Here is a 15074-nt window from a genome sequence, read left to right on the forward strand (position 1 = left end):
TATACCTGATGTTGTACACCTGCCAGGCTGGTTTCAATGTGTCTGAATGACCTGGAGTCAGAGGGTTGCCTTTCTCTGACGGACCCAGATTTCCATCAGTGTCTTTGCATGTCAGGAAAGAGAACTACCTGGTGGAATGGCTTTGTTTCTTTGACTTGCAGGTCTGGCAGTGAGCTCTGAAGGCTGGTTGCAAGGTTGGCCACATTACAGCCACTGATAGCCCTGAGTGTCAGGCCACATCTGACCCTTAAGACATTGGGGGATGAAGAGAATGAGGATGGAAAGGGGTCTCAAAACCACATCTTAAAGAACTAGGGTTGTTTAATCCATACAGAACAGGTCTCAGGGAATAGGAAAACTGTCTAGAAAGGGCAGTCTCTGTTGTGGTTCAAGGGAAATCCTAGGTTGGTTAGGTGGGAATTCTGCAAAGCATGTAAACTCAACATCAGAAAGTTGGAAATGCCTGATAGTAAGATGTGACATCTTGGAGGGAGGTGATGGAATATGTGGAAGTACTAACTTGGGTCCCAAGCTTGGATTCCCTCACTTCATGCAAAATTATTCCCACAGGCTGGGGCCCCACCTTTCAGGTGCATTTCTGAGTGCTTTCATAGGTGCACAGGTTGGATCTAAAAGGTCTCTTGCAATCCTACCCAACCAGTGACTTAAAAAATATGTATTTATTGTCTAACAGTCCTGGGGACTAGAAGTCCAAAATCAAGGTGTCTGTAGGATTGATTTCTTCTGAGGGCCGTGACGGAGTGATTTGTCCCAGGCCTCTGTCCTTGGCTTGTGGATAACCATCTTAAGTTCACAAGCCATTCTCCCTGCAAGAGAATGTGCCTCCACATTTCCTACTTCATGACTCTAGTCATTTTGGATTAGTGCCACCCTTGATCTCATTTTTACTTGAGCAGCATTATAAAGACCCTCAGTTTAAGTAGGTTCATATTCTAAGATACTAGTGTTAGGACTTTAATATGAAGTTGAGGGGGACACAGTTCAACCTGTATCCAGACAAGTGGCATGACCATGAATTGAGCCCATGTGGCGTTTCAGGGATGTAGTGAGCGATGAATCTGAGGGCTAAGAGCACAGACTCTGCAAACTGCCTGGGTTCAAATCTCAGCTCTGTCATTTACAGGACATGCAGCCCCTCAGAGACTTGATTTCCTCCTTTGCAAAGTAGGGCTGGTGGGAGAACCTGTTGCCATAGGGTCATGGTGAGGATCACATGAATAAATGGATGGAAGATGCTTACAAGTGCTTGGCATGCAGTAAGTGGAGTCCGTGGTTAGTCGTTATGATAGTTACTGCCTCATTCACACTACAGATTGTGGTTATATATTTTCTTTCCTAGTAGGCAGAGAAATGACTTTGATCAAAATCCCCCTTCATCAATAGAATATTGATAGAACACATAAGTTGTAATTTCTCTCCATGAATGGTATAATGCTTTGTTTTATTTTAAGAGAAATAGTATAATTTAGACTTTTTTTTTTTTTTTTTTTTTTTCAGTACCGAGGATTAAACCCAGGGCCTAGTGTAGGCCAAGCAAGTGATCTACCACTGAGCTATAACCCAGTCCTAGACTTTAAAAAGTCACTTAGGAGCTTTATTCCTATATTTCAGTGAATTCTGTTGCAAGCCTTTAATAAACTGACAAGAGTCTCAGTGAGTAGGGACAAATATTCATGGTAGTATAGCCAATGAAGGAGTCAGATGTTTTATCAATTTATAATCTTAGTCTCCTCTGTCTTTCCATCTAATGCTCTTTCTTTAAATCTGTATTCAACAAACATGGGCAGCTTTGGTTTTGTCAGTATTTTTTAAAACTGTACAATAGTCAGAGCATCACATTTGCTGTCTTAACCATTTCTAACTGTACAGTCCAGCGGCATTAAGTGCATCTGCAGTGTTGTGCGACCATTCCTGCTGTCCACCTACAAAATCCTCTCATCTTCCCAACTGAAACTCTGCACCCAGTAAACACAACTCCCCATTCCGCCCTCACCTAGTACCTGGCAGCCACCATGCTGCTTTCTTTCTCTGTGAGTTTGAACACTCTGAATATCACATTTATGTAGAATCATATAGTATTTGTCCTTTTGTAACTAACTTATTTACTTACCGTACTATCTTCAAACTTCATCCGTGTGGTAGCGTGTATCAGAATTTCCTTTCTTCCTAAGGCTGAACAATATTCCATTGTTCATATATACCACATTTTGTTTATCCATCTGATAATGGTCTTCTGAGTTGCTTCCTTTGGCTATTGTGAATAATGCTACTGTGAATGTGGATAAACAGACTTTCAAAAAGTTGTGATTGAGCTTGTACATCTCAGAGGCTGGGGTTGTGGCTCAGTGGTAGGGTGCTTGCCTAGTACACGTGAGGCACTGGGTTCAATCCTTAGCACCACATAAAAATAAATAAATGAAATAAAGGCAGTGTGTCCATCTATAACTGAAAAATATTTTTAAAAAGCACATACATCTCTAATGTAAAAAGAAAGTCAATTAGAAAGCGCTCTCCTACCCTAGTCACCTGAAAATCTTACAATTTACAGAGAACCACTGTGTGTATTTTGTCTTCTATTCCTCTAGCTGCATTTTGGCCTATACTTGTGAAATGAGATCATTTTATACATATTGTTATGGAATCTGAGCTATTTAAAAATAAAATGTTTGAAATTTCTGAAGATATTCAATAGTTTCCTTGTTTTGAGCAGCAGGTTGGTGAGTGCCTGAGCTAGGCCAGACAGAGGCTAGCCTTGCCCTCTGTCTTCTGCGTGACTGGTGCAGTGACCCCCATTGCCAAGTGGAAACAGGCTGTGAGAAGCCCAAGGTCACCTTGCTGTGCCCCAAATGCTGGTTCCTCCCTGACCTCTCCTTTCCACCTCTTCCAGGCAAATGTCTGCAGACTGCGGTTAACCGTGCCACCTGAGAGTCCAGTTTCTGAGCAAACTGAAAAGAAGATTGAGAGAAGAGAGCAGGTGAGCCATCTTTGAGGTCAAGCTCCGATAGTCCTGCACTTGTCCTGTTTAACCTACTCTCCTGTCTCAGAGCTGTGCATCTGCCACTCTGTTGATAAATAGCCCCTCTCGGCCTGCCCCTCTGTCTCCCAGAAGCCAGACTGCTCTCCCTGGTGGCTCTGCCAGTGTTCTGCCCCTGCTCTTGTTTCTTGGTGAACACTGTGGCTCTGTGTTTCCTTGGAGCTGCAGGGACACTGGCCTTAGTGACAGGTGCTGTGGCAGGGAACGTGGTTTTTCCTGAAACAGCCCAGTGCGGTTGAGTCAAAGGGTCCTTTGTGAGCTGCCGCCCAGCCGAGTCTTTCTCAGCAGCTGGGAGTAGCCAGCTGGGAGCCCCGCGCAGGCCCAGGCATGGAGGAAAAACCCAGCAGGCCGCTCTGGTGGCAGAAGGGCACCTTCTTGGCTTGTCACAGGAGTTCTCCTCCAAATGGTAAACACTCACGTGCCAGCTCCTGTGCTAAGTGCTGGGGCCCTAAAGATAAGTGCGACCCTGTCTTTGCCTTAGAGGAACTCACAGTTTCTCAGGTGAGACAGACATAAATAAACAATGATGTGATATTTCAAGTATTCAGATCCAGCAACATAAAAAGGGCTTTGGGAACACAGAGAAGGGAATGACTGACTACTTGGCAGGGACATTGAAGTGTAGGCTTAAGGACTAAATGGGAGGTTCTGTTTATCTCTGCCCATGTTCCTGGCTGTTACAGTTCCCATATGAGGTTTCCCCCAAAGTTCCTGTGTTAATGCAGGAGGTGAAATGATTACAGTATAAGAGCTATAGTAACGTAATTGGTAGATTAATCCATTTGTTAGGTTAATAATTTGAAAAAACTATTATACTGGGTAGTATAATAGTTGGTAAAAGATAATTGTGGAATAGGATATTCATGTGGTCTCAAAATGTCACCTTGAAAGATGACTTACTGGTTCTAAAGGGTCAGTGTACCTTATAGTGGAGCAACTGGGCAGTCAGCATTTCAACCAAGTGATCTAATGGGGGACAGGCTAGGTTACATATTTTCTGAGGAGGTGCACTATTACCTGTGTAATAGTCTTGCCAAACTTGTCTAACTGAATTAAAATAAGGAAGCAAAATCCAAAATGTGAAACAGTTTACAAAACTGGAGAGGTCTGTACCTCTCCATAGAGTCAATGATATTTTTAAAAAGATGATACTCTGTAGCAGATAAGAGAGATTTAAAGGACCTAACATGAAATGTAATGTATGAACCTTGATTAGATCTTGGGTCAAAAAATTTATAAAAGACATACTGGGATAACATATAATTTTGAATATAAATAACATCTAATATATTAGCTATCATTGAGTAAATGTTCATTTTCTTGTGATAATGGTCCTATGATTATATAGTTGAAGAATTCATTCAGCTTTTCTGTAGCTTTGAAGATTTACCATAAAAAAGTTTTAGGTCACAAGGGAGGTTGGGAAGGGGAATAATAGAAATCCATTGGATTAGACAAAGGAAAACGAAGGAAGTGGGGAATAGGAAAGACAATAGACTCAATTGGTCATAATTTTTCTAGAGTTCTATTTGTATATACAACCTGGGTAACTCCACATCATGTACGACCACAAGTGTGGGATCCTAAATAGAATATTATTATACTCTATGTATGTATAATCTGCCAAAATATATCTTACTGTCATATATAACTAAAAAGAACAAATTTTAAAAAGTTTTGGGTCAAAAAACTCATAACCATAAAGAGAGTGGAAATGGTCAGCTAGGCTTCTAGAGCCTGTGATGACCAGGATTGAGTGGGACCCTCTGTTGCCAAGGGGACATTCCCTTCTGCCTCCACTGCTCCTCTCCCTGTATGTCCCTTTTAGAACTGATTGCTTCAGGCACAAGGACTACTTAGAATACTTTTTAAAGAAGAGGCCCAAGTCAGGTGGGTGACAGGACAAGGGCGTTGGTGTCTGCACCTGTGTGTGTGGTAGAAGAGTTGGGAATTTGGTCTCTTGGAGTTGGCCCCAAGCTGCGTGCCTGGGGAGATTTCATAAAGGATTTCTAAGTGCTGAAACTGGAGTGGTAGATGTCCTGGAGGGGCTGTCACTGCTGAAGACAAATCAAGTGATCCCAAGCAAGGAGGCATGTGTTTAGCCATGTTAAATGGTGTTGGTAATTGGGTTGTATACCAATTTGCTTATTTGTCTTGAGTAGTGCTTTTCAAATTTGTTAGAGCAGTAGTAGACTTTATTTTTTGAATCGATATGTTATATATTGAACCCTCATATACAGACCAGGCAAAAGTGGCTTTGGTGGGGGCCAAAGTCCTCCCAGTCTCCCTTCCTCTTCCATCCCCAGATCCTACTGTGGGTGTTATGAGCTCCAAGGTGCAGAGGAGCTCAGGACAGAAACCACTGGGGCAGTGTATGCACCATGATGCCTCTTATATCAGGGAGACCAGGTGTGCAATCTGAGTACCTATCTGTCACACACTGCTGACTCACTATAGAAAAACTGGGGTAGAGAGGAGGAGGGTGGGGCAGACTCTTTCTCCAGGACTGAAGTCCTTGGGTGGTGGCAGCACCTGAAGGTTCTGATGGGGCTGTTCTGAATGGTTTCATCATCATGTGCTGGACAGGTTCCTGGGTTTGAGTCATTGGGAGCCAGAGTCCACGCACCCACAAGGGTACTCTGGAGGGGCCACTTCTTCTGATGTGGTTCCAATATGTTTGCTCCTCCCTGGAACCCACAAAATTGCAGAGTACCCAAAACCCTGGATGACCCTCCCTGGTCAGATAACTTGGTTCCTTTGAAAGGGGAACTCTAATGCACAAAGGCCAGGAGATTGGCACTAGGTTGGATATGGAAGTAGGAAGATGTCAATAGCCTGATTGACTCCTACTAACCTAAAGCTTCTCAGAGGATTTCCAGTGCCCTATTAGAGATACAGTTAGAGGAGGGTGGACTGAGCCTTATTCTTCAACACTGTCATGGAAAAAGGTTAGTGTATTCAGAGTAACTGGGATGCCATGGGGTGGCTGGCCATGCACAGGTGTCACTGCCAGCTGAATATTCTGTCCCTGTTCTCAAGTCATTGGAGAGGGGAATTACTCAAAATGCAGGTGTGTTGCAGAAGGTATGTTTTGCCTAGCTGCATGAAGGTTACAACAGAGTCAGTGTCTTTTTATGGACTTGTGGGATCATGGGGTGTACTCCTATCCCTAAGGCAGATGCCTGGCCCTCTGCTCCTTTTCAGTCTTTCTCTTCAGGAGACTTCAACTGCTGGAGCCTGCTTTCTTCAGGTCACGGTGTGCTCCCATACACACAGCTTCCTCATCTTTAGAGCAGGTGTGATAATGCCTGGCTGCAGAGTCAATGACTTGATACAGGCAGAGTACCCCTCGCAGTGTCTGACTTGTAAGGTGGATTAGGGTGGATTGAGAGGCAGTGATGAAGTGTCAGATCTCTTTCCTTGAATGCCAGACCCAGTGGCCTTGGCCTTTGCTGCTCTCCCTGTTACCTGCCTGGAGTCATCCCCGCACCCCCACATGCTGCTGCCCTACTCTTCTCCTTCCTTGGGGCCATACCTTTTGCTTCTTTCTGATGTCATTCCATCCAACTCCATAAATCTGAGCATCCCTTCACCCATGTGCCTCCTCTCTTTGCATAGACTAACCTCTTGGCAGTTTGGAGCTGGCTTCTCTTGGAAAGATGCCTACCCCACTTACCAGCTCTGCAGCCTGGGCCCTGTCCTAGTGGGTCACCATGCTGATTTTCAATATTATTTTTTACAGACTGCCGATGTTTTATTGGTACTATTATTTCAGTATTTAAAATACGGTTCATTTATGTGAACAAATTCCCAGAAAGTTCTAGGCAGAATGTTGAACAGAGCATAGGTGTACACATTTAGAAGACATCTGGTCATTTTTCTCTGCTGTTAAGGAACCTCCCAAGCAACTGGCATCTCCTTCCTCCTCAGAACCCAGGCTGAGCCCCGCCTATACCTGCAGTCTCTTCCCAGCCAGCTCTCACTTTACCCAAGACTCCCCTGTCCTTCAAGAATCAACTTCCCCACGGAGACCTTCTCATGCTTCAGTGTCTACCCCTCCTTCAAACTCCAGGCGCCAGGTACCCCTCTTGCATGGCACCTAGCCATCTGCTGCTAAGAACTCCACATATCTACAGATATGCATTTCTGAAAAATTTGTATATGACATTTGCTTATGCATAGACACAAGTAGAGCTGTGAGCAGTGTCTTTTTATTTTTTTCCTCAGAACCCAGCTCCCTGTCTCACTCAGAATAGGTGTTCAGTGAATGACTGTTGATTGGATGACTGCATTTTGTGTTAATTTCTGAGGGCTGCCAAAACAAAGCACTGCAAACTGCAGAACTTGAACAGTAGCAGTTTGTTCCCTCATGGTTCTGGACACTAGAAGTCTGGGATCTAGGTGTTGGCAGGGCCATGCTCTGGAAGCGCAAGGAAAGAGTCCTTCTTTGCCTTCTCCAGCTTCTGGTGGCTCCTGCAGTCCTTGGCTTGTGGCTGTATCACTGCACTCTTCGTGTGGCTCACAGAGTTCTTCCTGTATGTGTGTCTGCCCCTGTGTCCAAAATTTGCCCTTTTTATAATGATAGCAGTAAAAATGGGTTAGGGCCCACGCTAAGGACTCACTTAGCCCTGTCTCCAAATAAAGTCAAATTTTGAGGCACTGGGGGCTAGGACTCCAACTTCTCTTTTTAGGGAACACAATTCAACCCATAACAACTTTCTTTGTATGTTGTAATTATCTTAAATTGTGTGAACAGCTCAGGTGAATTAGTTGTGGGCTCTTATTTGTATATTAAAAATTATTGGGGGCTGGGGATATAGCTCAGTTGGTAGAGTGCTTGCCTTGCAAGTACAAGGCCCTGGGTTCAATCCCCAGTACCACACACACACACACACACAAATACACAAATTATTGGTAATGTGGAAGGAGGTATGCTGATTAGTTTGCAAGTGCAAATTTTGTGTTGAGAAAGTGATAAATATGGATTATATTCATAAAATTGTTGAACATTAGAATTGGTAGTAATAAAGTTATAAATATCTGTAATTTTCTAAGAACTTTGAGAATGTACGTTTCCACTTTACTGTCCAGATCCATTGGCACTGTGTTTCCATGTGTGTTCGGGTATCCTTCCTACCCTGCCCAACAGGAATAAGAGACAGGACCTACACCAGCTATGTCAGATGTGTTGAATCAGGATCCACTGCCTAGCTGAATTTCAGGGAATCTGATTTGAACTGATTGTGTGCTTGTCATGAAGTCTTTTGCAAATTGATAGAATAAATATTTTAAGTAGTTATTAACATCCAGCATGTAAGTATCCTTCGGTGACCTGATGTTTTTAAAGAAGCTGTTTTCAGCCCTTTGAGAAATGAGTGAGGGAGAACAGATGTGTGGGTATGGTTGTAGAGTGGGGAATTTTCTAACCAGTAAAATGTTTCATAGGAAGAAACCCTGGCCATCAGGTTTTATAGTCCCTTTCCTTTAAAAGCCCTGGATGAATAAGCCCTCTGGTTCTTGTCCTTGGTGTGACTGTTTATACAACATCAAGGCTGTTGCCAGGTGAGGGAGTGTGCTGCCATGATTCAGGGCTGCAGATGAGGCTGGGGCTGCCCTCTGTGACAGCGTGCGGGGACTCTGGTGCCCTTCAGAGATAACAGCCCTAGAGGATGGGTCAAGGCCTGGGCTCTACTCCTGGCTCCCTCACCACCACTGCAGAGCTCTGGCAGGTCAAGCCATCTCTAGGGGCCTCAGTTTCCTCTGCAAGTAAATGGAAACATTAGCTTAGACTCATTTTTTTCCCCAAATTCTTTTAGCTGTGGAACTCTTTCTTCAAACTAATACGTGTATAAAGTCATTGTGTGTCCCACAAGTGCAAGGGTTTGATTTCAAATCAGATCAGGGCTATGTTCAGCAACCCCCACCCCCATTCAGCCTTCTACCCCACACTCCTATTGACACTGAAAAGAAGCTAGGAATATTTTTTGCAAACCATCTGGACTATACAACCCTTTTTCAATTTTTCTGAAGTTCAGCAAAGTAACTAGCTTTGCACAGGGCCAACCAGCTGTTACATAGTGAATTTGCAATCCTAAATTAGGTCTGTTACTCTGCCATGTAGCCCTGGGAACATCAGCTTGCATGCTTTCTTATCAGGCAAAGCTGCTTAGGATATTTATTTACATTTTATCAGTCAGAGTTACCTAAGGTGTGTCCTATACCCTTATGTTCCAGAAAAACAGTTCCTGATTTTTTTTTCTCCCAGATATTCTTTCCTTTTACTCTGGGGCTCTTGTTTAGAGAGTGCTCTCTATTCAGTCTGTGAGACTGTCAGAAATAACAAATATTCTCATAAGTCAAAGGCTTCAATTTCTCTGAAGATACAAAGCTGGTAGCCTTCTCTTCCCTATTTCTTATCCAGGCTGTGGAAAGACCTTTGGGCTCAGCCGTAATGTTCATTTTTGTCATAAGAAGGCAAAACAATATCAAATATGAGTAATTACCTGGGATGAAAAATTTGCTAAGATAGACACACAGGCCAGACAGGCCAGTGCATGTTCCTGAAAGTACCAGCTCTGTTTATAAAATGGATAGGCTGCCCTCTGCCTCAGGATTCCGCAGTCCCAGGGCACCTGCTGTCCTCTGGTCAGAGAGAAGAGGTCCACAGCAAGAAGTTTGGAAGACACTTGACTTCAACTTTGCAAGTCATTCATGTCATGGTCCTAAGTCATATTGGCAGCTTGGACATGTGACCAGCTGCTAGGCCTCTGGGGCTGTGGCCAGCTGTGGTAGTCTACTGCCATCAGTTCTAATGAGTTAAGCTGTGTTTCCACTGTTATTTATTCCCCAAGAGACCTTATCGACAAAAGGATTTTCTGTCTTTGTACAGATTGATCCTCAGTGTCTCTGATGGCCAAACACTCCAGATATTCTGGCATAGTCTCAATTCCAAAAATTTGATCTGTCTGCCTCCCTTCAAAATGCATGTATTAGTATCTATTTATGCTGAGTATCAAGATATAGCAGTGAGTATGGGAGATGAATCCCTGCCTTTGTGAAGTTTGCTGTTTTGTAAGATTCAGGAGCTGGAAAATAGGGCCACCTATCACTGACCTCACTGGACCAAACTCTCCAATGGCCATTGAATCCCTTATAGCAGTCAAGACTGAATACGAAATTTCCATTAGTTTCTTCTTTCCAAGTTTCTAAGGTACTTGCTGCCAACAGCCATAGTATAAGCCTGTAGGTAAAATTTAAGCTGTTAAGTACTCACTAGAAACACCCTGTGGTGTGACTGCGTTCTGACTACACCTGCGGTTAATTCTGATGCATTTCACTCGGGGCCTATGGAGTGCCCTCTCAGTGGGTTCTCTCCTTTTCCCTTCTTGGTAACAACTTTCTTTTCCTTCCAGTGCACCTTTGGGCTTTATTTTCAAGGAGAGTTTGCCTGATATTGTTTTATGCCCAGGAGGCTGGCAATAGGTCTAGCATATGTTTTTTGGTTTTTTGGTGGAGTTTTTTTTTTTTTTTTTTTTTTTTTTTTTTTTCCTTTTCAATTTTGGAACTAGGGATTGAACCCAGGGCTTTGTGAATTGGAGGCAAGTGCTTTGCTGCTGAGCTACATCCCAGCCCTAGTATATTGTTTTTTAAATTTGACTTTTTAATATTCAACAGCACTATCAGGAGGGTTTAAGAAATCTTATAATTATGGGGAAATTTATACAAAAGGAGACTGAATTGTGTGATGAATCACTAACCCTTCACCCAGCCCCAGTTGCCCTCAACCCTTGGCCAGTTCTCCTTGTCTATACCCCCATCCACTTCCTCCACCCTGTGTAAAGAAATAAATATGTCATAAATAGTTCATATTTCTCTCAAAGATAGACTGTTTCTTAACTTTATCACAATACTTTTATCATGCATCAGTTAATATTTTTTCTTACAGAGATATTATAAAGGCTGTAAGAGGAGAAAAATTCAGTTATAAATATCACCAAACATTAGCTCTTTTAATTTTTTCCTGTGTTCTCCAGTTTTTTACCATAAGTATACTGACATTTTGTAAAAATTATGGATGGCAGTCTCTGCTCTTTTGGAAGGTTTTTGGGTATATACTTTGTGACTGGGGCAAATGTCAGCTATCTGTCCCTCCAAATAAGAGGAACACAGGTGTTCCCTCAAGCTGGACCATATTTAGATACTCAGGGTGATTCCTCAGAACTTCTTATAGCTTTTAAAACTTCCTACTAATTCAGCAAACGTTTATGGAGAAAGTTATTGTGTCTATCACTGCTAAATGCTGGGGATTCTACTAGGAGCAAGGCCCAGGCTTCCTGAAACTGACCGTTGCTAAGGGATCAGACCTTACACCTATCAGGATACCTATTGTCACTTGGTTGTGGCTGTGTTCATCTCATCAAGAGGAGGCCTAACTGATCTGAAGGGTTAGGGAAGTCCGGGAGGGAAGCGAAAATGTCAGCTCAGCAGTGCAGGTAGAGAGAAGAGCAGGTGTAAATGGCATGAGGCAAAAAGGAGGTTTCTGATAAAAGGACTAAAGGGAGACAGTGAGGCTGGAGTGGGACAGGAGTGAAGTAGAGAAGTGAAGAGCCCCTCATCCTGGGCTGACCTCTTCCAAATAGCCCCGGGACTTGGACTTTAGGCTTCACCGTCCCTGGAGGCTTTTGGATGCTCCACGGAGTTATGTGTTTCAGTGCCTGTCCTGATTCTTAGCTGGTTTTGAGGCATGGTAGTCAAGGAAAGAGCTTAGATTTGGAAAGACATAGACAGGAACTTGAATGCTGCCACCTTGAAAGAACTAGTGATATTTATACAGTAGTGTTATTATGAGAATTAAGGAAAATATTCTATAAAAATATAGCAAATATTGTTTGTCTCATTCTTTAACAATATATTAATATAATGATAATATATAAATATTTCCTCTTCCCTTTCCCTACCATGGTCAGCAGCTCCACAGTCTTCTCCCTGGGATGTGGCTATGCTGCAAGCCTGCATCCGAGCAGAGCCCTGTGGCTCAGCCCTTCCCTGGGGGTCTTTTATTTAGACCTTAATGTGTTAATAATTTTTACTTTTAGTTTTTTTTGAAAATTGAAATAAAAATTATCAATTCAAAATTGTTTGGATTTTTTGCCCCTTCTCCCAACTAAAATTCAGAGTACAAAAGAGTGTAAAGGAAAGGAGACATTCTGTATTAGGAAGAAATTGTCACTAAAGGTTTGCATTGCATCATTCTAGATGTTTTATGCATAAGGACACATATTCTTAAAACAAAAACCAGGAATGTACCATTTACTATGTTTCACTTAATGCATCTTCAGTATCATTCCGTACACACAACTTTAGATCCACACCCTCTCAGGCAGTGCTCCTGGGATCCGTTGTTTTTGGTATTGTGTTTCCTCTCTTGGTGGTGGCACCTATGTCCCCACCTGGAGGACAGAATCCTGTGCATCCAGCCACCTGAGTTTTCCTGCAAGCTGGTTCACCTTTGAGCACCTTCGCTTTGTAGGAATATGTCTCACCAAAGCCTCAGGTCCTCATGAGCTTGTTTTTCAGGAACTGGGTGGAGTCTATGACTGAAAGAACATGTTTTTGTTCCCTGGTATGTGGGGATTTTCAGTAGAGCTCTTCCTCTTCCTAATTATGTGCCTACTGCATTAGGGCTATCTTAATACTGAGGCTGTCTTGATGCTGACTTGCCATCCCATTGAGAACCATTAAACAGCTGCTCACCTAAACTTATGAACAAATTCTGGGGGTAGCAGCAGTGCCTGTGAATTTAGGTACTAGGGACACACATGCATGCATTTACCAGGAGCAAGGACAGAGTGGTCCAGACTCTCGTATTCCATCTTCTCTCAGGAATGTGCAGGAGGGTGGCAAGTCATGAATGTGGTTTCTTTCTTTTTACAAAGCTCTCTTTGTAAAAAAAGAGAAAAAAATTATACAAATAATATGGAAGAATATAAAGAAAAAAACCGAAAGTAATCCTGCTCTCCAGTGTCCCTGTCCAGCCCCACTGTCCCCTCCTCAGAGGTCAATTAATAATTTATCATGTATCTTTCTGGAATTTTTTAAAAATTTTATAAACTTTGAATGGGATCAGAAAGTACTTATTGTTCTGTCACAATCATTGATTTTTAAATGCAAATTATAGTTTTGTATATAAAAAAATACATTGTGAAGACATGGAAAGAATCTATGCAAAGGTGGTTGAGGAGCTAGTGGGAAAGTGTGGTTGCCCTGATAGGTTTCCTACCTCTGTGCTGTGTTATCATGGTGCTACCAGGATCAGCCCCAGGGAAAATAGGGAGGAAGCTGTTTTTTATTGATACTGGGGTTCGAATCCAGGGGTGCTTAACAACTGAACCACATCCCCATTCCCCCCACCACCTTTTTTTCTTTATTTTGAGGCAAGAGTCTCGCTAAGTTGCTTAGGGCCTCACTAAGTTGCTGAGGCTGGCTTTGAACTTGTGATCCTCGTGCTCAGCCTCCTGAGTTGCTGGGATTACAGGTGTGCACTACCATGCCCAGTTAGGAGGCTGTTTAATCCATTTAGTCCCAGTCCTTGATCTGGGTTTTTTTCCTTGCCTCTGTCCCCTCCATGTTGTAGAGGCCCCCACTCTGTCCCCTCACATCTAGCAAACTCTACAGTATGAGGGGGATGTACTTAATGTCAGACAAGATGGGCTTGCATTTACTTTTAAATTACGTAAGTTATTTAATCGCTCTCAATTCCAGTTTTCTCAGCTATGAAGTAAGAAGATTGCTGTGATGGAGTGCTTGTGAACATTAGATGAGCTAAGGAATATTTCTAGCTGATAGTAGTTTCTCAGCCAACCTTAATTCTCCTTTTTCTTGCTTTCTGAGTCTTCATTCCACAAAGACGTATTAAGACTCAGATGTGTGATCCTTTCTTCAGGGATTTGCATTTCAACAATCATCAAAGCTTTAACTGAAGGAATTAAGGAAGATTCTTTTGGAGTGGAGTCACATGGCCTCTGCCTGGTTTTTCAGAAATATTTCATGAATGATCACAGCAGGTTCTGTACTAACCCCACCTTTTTTTCTCAGAAGTTGGCTCCAGGGGTGAGCCCTACTCTCAGAGGACAATTTGGCTGCCTGATGACTGCCCACCTCGACCTCCTGCATGTCAGGCCATGTATTTGGTGATGAGCCCATAAGAGGAACTGTAATGAGTAATGAATAATGAGTGTGAGGTTTCAAACACTTTTTGGTGTCATGACCCAAGTCCTCTGACACCTTGTGAGAATTGAAAAAGTGCAAATGCACTCTGAGGTCAGTGGACAAGGGCCTCTATTGAAGTTAGCCAAAGGTGCTCCTCCTCTTGGGTAAAGGCAGGCCCAGCCCAGGCTGGGAGCCCCACCCACCCCTGCTGCCTGGCACCAGCACTGTGCACAATCTGCACATCATACAGTGGGCCCATTAGTATGTCCATTTTCTTGAGTGATTATTCTTTTTCTTTTTCCTACCATTTTTTAGCATCCTGAACCAAGCAATGGAGAACCTACCAGGAAACTTCCTCAGGGTGTCGTTTATGGTGTGGTGCGAAGATCTGATCCAAATCAGCAGAAAGAAATGGTGGTGTATGGGTGGTCCACCAATCAGCTAAAAGAAGAGATGAACTACATCAAAGATGTGAGCCACTAAAGGATTTTTTTTTTTTTTGCCTGTTTTCCTTTTGTAACATGTAAGAGGGTAGAGTTGGAAGCATTGATGTGAATATAATAAGGCATTTTGTGAATTTCTTAGTGTTATTTTGAATGGAAATGTTTCTACATATCTTCATGGTAATGTTAAAAGCACACATGTAATTCTGCACCACGGGGTAGGCTGAACTTCTGTGGGATAGATGCTACCAAGTAAGGATATTAGGAAACCCATCCATGGCTTCCTTTTTCCATAAATGGTATGAAGACTCTTAAGTGCTTGTTTTTTACATTGGACACACCTAAGGTATAAGTTTGGGCAACTCTAT

At 42.9% G+C, this 15074-nt stretch overlaps 1 protein-coding gene across 3 annotated transcripts in view; it reads left to right on the forward strand.

Annotated features, from left to right (window-relative positions):
• The window catches only part of MYZAP (myocardial zonula adherens protein), an 83274-nt gene that overhangs the window by 8704 nt on the left and 59496 nt on the right, over positions 1-15074 (forward strand). For 2 of the 3 annotated variants that reach the window (XM_079125926.1, XM_079125924.1), the window contains exons 2-3: positions 2909-2995; positions 14579-14734. In XM_079125926.1, coding sequence (XP_078982052.1) covers positions 2909-2995; positions 14579-14734 — 243 coding nt within the window. The remainder of the gene's footprint in view (positions 1-2908; positions 2996-14578; positions 14735-15074) is intronic. The other variant, XM_079125925.1, reaches the window with a different exon arrangement.

Source organism: Sciurus vulgaris, assembly GCF_902686455.1.
Source record: "Sciurus vulgaris genome assembly, chromosome: 2".
NCBI classification, from domain to species: Eukaryota; Metazoa; Chordata; class Mammalia; order Rodentia; family Sciuridae; genus Sciurus; species Sciurus vulgaris.